The sequence below is a fragment of the Panthera tigris genome, chromosome B3 (assembly GCF_018350195.1).
Source record: "Panthera tigris isolate Pti1 chromosome B3, P.tigris_Pti1_mat1.1, whole genome shotgun sequence".
Classification (NCBI taxonomy): domain Eukaryota; kingdom Metazoa; phylum Chordata; class Mammalia; order Carnivora; family Felidae; genus Panthera; species Panthera tigris.
In genome coordinates, this window is record NC_056665.1 from 988,329 (window position 1) to 996,087 (window position 7,759).

Below are 7,759 nucleotides of genomic sequence, written 5' to 3' on the forward strand. Positions count from 1 at the left end.
GCGTCCACGGTGCTGGCTGCCTTTGCGGAGGGGGCAGGGACAGTGGACGGGCCAGGCCGGGCACGTGTTGGTCCAGCCAGACCCTCCGAGCGCCCCCTTCTAGCAGTCCAGCCCGTCAGCGCCTACCCTGCTTGCCTGGCGGCCTCTGTCTCTGTAAGTAGCCTCCCCACACTTGGGGTCACTGCACCTGCAGTCACCACACCTGGGGTCACCTCACATTTGACCCTTGACCTCCTGGGATGGACTCGCCATCATCCACCACCCCCCACCCCGGGTCTGCTCCCCTCCCGTGTCTCTCTCTGCTGGTGGCACCGCGTCTGCCCCAGGCTGAGGTCGGCAGTCGGACGTCAGGTTCCACCCTGTCCAGCTGGACCGCAGGTCCTGCCAGGGGCACCCCAGTGTCTGTAAACAGTCTCTGTTGTAAAGACCCGGCTGCTGCCCGGGGTTCAGCAAGCCCCCCAACTACTAGCTGCGACAGCCCCATCGGCCTCTGCCCTGGCTGGCCCCGATCTCCTGCACCTGTGTTCTGGGGGGGGGATGTCCCCTGATCTCCTGCACCTGTGTTCTGGGGGGGTTTCCCCCGATTTCCTGCACCTGCGTCCTGGGGGTGGTGTCCACTCACAAACCACCAGCCAAACACACGGTCTTTGCAGACTGTGACAATGGCGTGGATGGGGAAAAGCCCCGGTGTGTGGTGAGCGAAGCCTAAGGAGGTGGCTTCTACGCTGAGACCTCGGAGGCAGGACTTGGTCACTGAAGGGCCTGGGCTGGGAGGTCATTCCAGGCGGAGGAAGTATCCGCTAAGGCCCTGAGGTAGGAAAGCAGAGGCTGGTGCAGGGTGTGGAGGGGCAAAATGTGGACGGTGGGGCAGGGCTGGGGGCGCAGAGGCTGGGTCCCGAGGGTGCCCCAGGTCATGGCTGGGAGTTCGCATTTTTTCCTAAAGGCAACGGGAGCCACTGATGGCCTCACAGGCTTGGTGCCGCGACCTGACATGCGGTTAGACCACCCTGGTGGGGGCTGTGTGGAGGGGGGGTGAGGGGGACAGCGTGAGCGAGGGTGTTCAGTGACCCCATGGGCACGAAGCAGGGGAGGGAGAGCTCCCAACACTTGGCCGTAACTATGGGAGTGAGCCCGGGGAGGGCTCCCCACCCCACCGCGAGCTCTTTGAAGACCAACATTAAGCTTTATTTTTCTCTGTAGCTGCAGGACTGAGCCCGGGTCTGGCGCCTCGAGCCCGAATGTTTGCTGCACACACTGTAGTGTATTTTAGTGCAGCTGTGTGTCCTCTGGTCCGGTCCCATCACCCCACTGTCACCAAGCAGACGAGCAGTGACCTGGCATTTCCTTGTCCCAGTTAAGGTATAATTACCGAGGCTCTTCAACCTCGTTTCAGCTCTAGAGACGTAGGGGGGATGGAACGGGCACCCCACACAGTTAACCCTGGGGCCCCGCACCTGCCGGGTCAGAGGGGGGGGGGCGCACCGTGGGCCCCTCTGCAGGTGCCAGCGTCCGCAGTCCGAGCCCCGGTTCTGCGTCTCAGGGGGCTGCTTCCGGCACAACCTCACCCCCTCCCTCCAGGTTTGCAGTTTTCTGATTGGCCGAGAAGCTGAATGTGCTAGAGCAACGGGAGGGCAAGCTTCGTGGCGAAGACGGTGGCGTAGCTGCGGACCGGGAGAGCCCGAGGAGTCTCAGCTCGGCCCCCGCCTTGCTGGTGGCACCGCCAGCCAGTTTCCCCATCTGTAAATCGGGCACGCTCGCAGCTTTAGGACTGTCGTTGATGTGAACGCTCCAGACCGACCAGGAACACGTCCCGTGAGGAGCGGGAATGGGGCTCCACCTTATCTCCGGGGAAAGGCACCCGGTTGGGGGGAGGGGGGACAATCGGTGCTCTGGGCTCCCCCACCCCCCGGCCTCTGGAGCCTCCGCCCACATCGGTGCTGAGGTTCCCGTGGAAGGGGTCTGTGTCCCTTCCATGTCCCATCTGTCCTAAGTGAATCGGGAAGAGCCTGGGGTCCCGCGGCTGGACCCTCTGTGGTTGGTGGGGCGAGGAAGGGGCTGGGGTTGGATGGTCAGGGTCGCCTGGTGAGAAGCTGAGGCCGGAAGCTGTATTTCAGAGGGCTCAGCACGAGGGTGGGGCGCTCAAGGCCAGAGCACGGCTCCCACACCAAGGGTCAGCCTGTAGGGAGGCTGAATCCAAACCCGAAGCCCAGGGCACCGGGGCCAGGAGGAGAGGAAGTCAGCACTGAGGGAGCAGGGCAGGAGGAGACGGCGGCTGTGCCAGTCCGCCTTCATGAGGTGTGGGGTCCCAGGTCAGGGCTCCAGCACACCGGGGCTGCATGAGGTGCGGTCAGACCCGCACGGAAGCAGCCAGAGGCCAGGGCATCCCCCGAGGCTGAGCCTGGTGCTGGGGTCTGGGCTCCCAGAGCACCTGCATTCCGTCCTGCTGGAGAATCTGCACCAGGCGAGTGCCCGTATTTAGGGTCTGGGGGCCGTGACCATCCAGCTTCCTAGGCCCGCGACACAGCGACAGGACCTGGACTTAGCACGCGGCAGGCCCCAGGGCACGAAGCGTTGAATTCACATGAGAGACCCCGAGTTCGGCTCTACAGGCGCTCCCTGCACACCTACTATGTGCTCTGTCCCTGACGCATTCCTGCCTGTCCGGGGGGAGGCCACCTGCTTCGACCCAACACAAAGACATCCTGCTAACACAGCGGCTTCACAGATACCGGCCGGTCCGGTCAGCCTGGGCACCTCCGAGGCCCTGACCAGGGCACCCCACCACACGCCCAGCCGGTTCCGAGTCCGGGTTTCCTGTGGGCCCAAATCCCAGGCAGGCCCGGTGACGGGATGGCTGGGAGCCAGGCTCGCACGCTGGGGCCCCGCGGGGTGGTGCCATGGGGCACCCAACCCGATGAGAGATACGGGTCAGCTGCTGAGACTATCGGTTTTACTCTGAAATTTAGAACCGAAACGTTATAAATTCTTACAAACACGCACAGGCCAGAGAAGGCGAGTGGACTTTTCCCGCTCTGCAGCGGGACAGAAGGGACATCTAATGCAAGTGCCTGAGACCAAAGCACACGTCCCTAACGGAATCTGCACCGGAGCTGGGCCGCATCAGATCGTCACCTCCCAATCTTCTCACGCCACGAGCCCGCTCTCTGAACACATCTGGGGATGCCCGATCGGTGGCATTCTGGGGACACAGCCCTTAACATGTGAGCATATCATCTCTGGGTTTTGCACTCCTGTCCCGTCCAAAATCTGCTGCTAGCATGATTCGTTACCTGAGCCAAGACTGATTTGGGATCAACACAAGATCTCCTTTTCAGGAATCCTTAGACACTGGGTGAATTCTAGGTCCGATTCTGCCCTGACTTACTCTGTGGGGATAGGTGACCCCCACTCGCTGGTCCCGTTTGGCTATGTGTGAACTCTCTCTGAGCTGCCTTTCAGCTTTAACATTCTGTGTCTGGCCTTTATTCCCTGCCCAAGTGGGTAATGGAGATCCGACTACAATTTATTTAGATCCAGCTAAAACGTGTTGTGAGCATGCTTTCATATACATTATTTGCCCGCGTTCTAGAAATCTCAGAAAAGTAGGTGCTGTTATCTCCATTATCTGGATTACAAAACAGAGGCTCAGAGAAGTTGAGCGTGTGCGCTGAGGTCGTGGCGCGGAGATTCAGTCTCAGGCCTGCCTCCGGCTTCCGAGGGCTGAGAACAGAGGCAGTGAGCCTCACAGCCACTCAGCTTCCTCCACCCCCCTGTCCAGCGCTCTGCTCTGGTGTGGCGGATGCAGGTGGGCTCCAGCTGGGCCTGGGGCTGCAGGCTGCCGGCAGGCGCAGGTGGACTTGGGCTGGCAAAGGTTGGCAATGTTCCGGAAGGCCCGTGAAGACAGCCTATCAAGGGCCGAGAGCGGCGTCTTTGGCCCAGCCTGGGTCTGGCTCTCCCAGGTGAGTCCTCTAGGCCCCATCTGTGCTTGGAGCCCAGGAGCTGCCTGCTTTCTGCTCAGCTTTGCCATCGGCGAGCCTCTCCCTGCCGTGTGGCCTGCTGTCCCCAGAGATGGGCCCTCGAATATTCTTGCCCACATTTCCCAGTCCCCAGAAATCATCCAACGCCAGCAGACAAGGGCAGGGAAGAAAGGGGCGTACTGCAGACGCCGGGCTCAGACCCGTCCCCACAACACGGTGGGCCGGTTCGAGCAGGGTCTTTATTCCTGACACTTGGGCCACTCCGTCACCACTGGTCTCCATGCAGCAGTGGCTTTGAGAACCCAGTGCTCTTTTCTGAGCCTGAGCCACCGACTGGTGGTATGACACTGGGCAAGTAAATTTCTCCCTGTGGGCCTCGGCGTCCTCCTCCAGGCGACAGCTAGCTGGTTGGAGCCCCCACGGATCTCGGGTCCCTTCCAGCGATGACATTTTAGGAACCACTATCTTCGACTTTCCCTTCCCAGAGGCATGGAAACGGAGCAGTCGCCTCTGGAGAGCGCATCGAGCTTAAAAATTGCCCTCGCTCTCGGTCGCTCCTCCCTCCCTCCACGCCAGAGGCGCACCCCCACCCCGCCCTGGCCCTCGGGCAAACCCAGGCCCGGCCCCGTAGCCCTGCAGCTCGGGAAACGCGAGGGCAGCGGGACTGCGGCGGTGGCGGAGTCGCAGCGGGAGGGGGAGGAGAGCGGCGCCCGCCTGTCCCGCGGCCTCCGCAGCGGCCCTGGCCCTGGTCCCCGCGCGCCAGAGGGGGTTCCTGGCACACCCGGGTCTGGTGCTCGGGCCTGGGGCCGGCCGGGAGCTCATCACGCCCGATGGCACCGAACCGACCCCAGCGGCCCGCACCCCCCAACTCGGCAGAGCTAGGGCGGGCTCTCCACTCTGAGCGGCGGTGGAGCAGGGGACCCAGGCGCTCGGACGCCTCCGTCTCGCCCTCTCCAGGCCCGGAGCAGACTGTCGGGGGCCGCGGGGGGGCAGTGGGGGTGGGGAGCACCATTGCTGGCTGGATGTCGGTCCTCATTCATCGTCTCTCCCCAGTCCTCCGGAACCCCGTCTCCTCCCGCACCCCGTCGCCCCCCAGCGCCTCCGCGTCTCGGCCCCTGTGTCCCCGCCTCCCACGGAGCTCTCCGGGTGAAGGGCAGCCGCAGCCCGCGCCTACTCCCTGCCCGCAGTCCCTGCCCGCTCTGCCCGCCGCGGGGTCACCCGCCCGCCAGGGCCCAGCCTCCGCTCGCACCGAAGGCGCCCAGAGGGGAGGGACCAAAGTTCGGGCGCCGCGGGCCGGCGGAAGGCCCCGGGGTGCCGAGGGTGGCCGCGGCGGGGGCGCTGGGAGGTCAGACGCGGCGGCGGCCTCACCTGTTTCTCCAGCGGCTCCTTGGCCGAGAGCGCAGGCTTGGGGGAGGGCGCGCGGTCGCAGACGCAGCCCTCCAGCAGGTAGAGCCCCGAGGGCCGCGAGCTCGAGTCGCTCTCGAAGTAGAAGAGAAGGTTCTGCAGCAGCGCGAACCACTTGGTTTGCCATTTTGTGTTGTCCGAACTCCGCTTGCTCAGGTAGCCTTTGCGCGTGCCGTCCTTGCGCGCCAGCAGTCCCAGGGACGCGACGTGGCCATCGTTCAGCCGGATCCCCTTCTGCATGGTGCTCGGAGGCCAGCGAGACCCCACGCGCTTACATCTTCTCCGCGCGACACCCCGCGGCCCCCCGTCCGTGCGCGCGGCGCGCTGCCTCTCTCCGGCGCTCGCTCGCTCGCTCGCTCGCTCCTGGTCGCTCTCCCCTCCCCCCAAATAGCTACACTCCGGGAGCTGGCGCCGGGCCGCGGCTTCTGGAAGAGAGATGTACCATTCCCCGCCGGAACTTCTTCTCCGCCCCGCGGCGCCCCCGGGCCCCGGAGAGGCCTCCCGACCCTCCCCCGGCGCCGGGCAAACTGAGGGACTGGCGAGCTGCGCGCGGGCGAGGGGCAGGCGGAGTCATGTGACGCCGATCCCTCGAAGAGCCCGTGTGAGCAGCGCGGACAGAGACACGCACGCAGCCCGCCGAGGCGCAGAGCGGCGCGCAGGCTGCACCTTGGCGCCCCCTCCCCCTCCCCGGACGCGGACGCACGCACAAGCACACGCGCAAACCCTGCCCCTGTCCCCGCGGTCTCCCCTGCTCCCCTTCGGGTGCTAAAAACCAAATCAGATCAATTTTCGTTTAACCCCATGGAACCCCGGAGGCTTGCCATCCTGGGAGTCTGCCTCTCTGCGCCCCACCGCGGCGCCCTGGCGACCCGGGGTTAAGTCCCAGTTTTCATTTTCTCTTCCAAAGGCTCCCTCCCGGTACTTTATTTTTCTAATCCGATGTGGATGGAAGAGGGTGGTGGTTGGCGAAATAGCTCTGAAGGAGCTTTCGGTCTTATTCTTTGCGTAAACGGCCGGGTCACATTCATTTCAGGGTCCAGCCGCACACCCGGCGGCTTCCCCAGCGACCTGAGGACCGCGCAGGGGGTGCGGTGGGGGAGGGGTTAGGTGAGCGCTCATTTTATTTTGTTTCATTTTGCGCGTTGCCATAATTACCGGCGCCACCCCCCTCCCCTGCGCCCCCGAGGTCTAGCTGGCGAGCCGCCGCCGGGAGTTTTCTGCAAATACCCCCCCAAAGCCTAAAGGCGGGTTTCAAACGCAGGCGCCGGGGACCATGGGAGCCTTCAAATAGCTGCGCTGGCGCAATGATACCTTAATGATAGATTTTCCGTTCTTATTTTTAGCTCCCATTCGCCTACACAGTTACACGGCATTTATCCGGGAACGTCACCGCGCCCGCATGCTGCACCGGCAGGGCGCGCGGGCCGCCGGGCGAGAGGGGCGCCGGGGCGGGGAGCGCGCACCGCCGGCTGCCGCAGAGGGACCCAGGGGGGCGCCCGGCCCGGCCCAGCGCGCTGGCGGCGGCGGCGGAGGGCGGCCGCGCGGCCCCGAAGAGGGAGGGAAGGAAGGAGGGAGGGAGGTAGGGAAGGAAGGAAGGAAGGAGGGAGGAACACCATCTTACAGCACCGAACCTGCGAGCACCCCTCCCCGCCGGCGCGCGCGCGCGCGCACACACACACACACACACACACACACACGCTCACACACACGCTCACACCGCCCTGGGCTGGCGCAGGGAAGGGGCCCAGGAATCAGGTAGCCGTGGGGAGGAGGCCCGCCGACTCCGCGCAGAGGAGACGCCGCGCGCGGTCCTGGGCACCAGGCTCCGGCCTGCCCTCCTCCGGGGAAAGCGCTGGGGAGCGAGACCGTGTTAACCTCAATGCGCCCTCTTAGCGTCCACGCTCCCCGCGCGCGGACTCTGCAAGGAGCCGGTTCTCTTCACGAATAATAAAAACAAAAGAGGCGAGATGGCTAAGCCTCCCGGTTCAGTCTTCATTTTCCCCAGAGGGACCCTCCGCTGTGACCGCCTTTGCTTCTTTCTAGCCCTCTTTGGGGAAGCAGTTTCCAGGAGTGAGGTTCTTAACCCCAGCTCTCATCTGAACTCCTTCGTTGGGCCTGTTGATACTGAGGCCCACGAAACTCCAGGGAAGGGGCAGTCTGGTCAGGGCACTCCTCAGATAGGTCAAGTCGTTTAAACCCTTCGGCCACCCTGTGGGGTAGGTGCCCCCACCCCCACCAGCTCTGTCGTCCAGTTGGGGAAAACGAGGCTCGGAGGGCAGAGCTGGGGTTTGAACTGCGTCCTGTGTCCCCAGGGTCTGTGTACAGCCGAGGGGGTAGTCCCTGGGTTGGGGGGTGGGGCTTTTATCCTAAGATGGGGC

The 7,759-nt window shown here is 64.2% G+C and overlaps 1 protein-coding gene across 5 annotated transcripts in view; it reads right to left on the bottom strand.

Annotated features, from left to right (window-relative positions):
• RASGRF1 (Ras protein specific guanine nucleotide releasing factor 1) overlaps positions 1–5,885 on the bottom strand; it is a 102,575-nt gene extending 96,690 nt beyond the window's left edge. For all 5 annotated transcript variants that reach the window (XM_042987862.1, XM_042987865.1, XM_042987863.1 and 2 more), the window contains exon 1: positions 5,346–5,885. In XM_042987862.1, coding sequence (XP_042843796.1) covers positions 5,346–5,621 — 276 coding nt within the window. In that variant the 5' untranslated portion in view covers positions 5,622–5,885. The remainder of the gene's footprint in view (positions 1–5,345) is intronic.
• Positions 5,886–7,759: the final 1,874 nt, after the last annotated feature.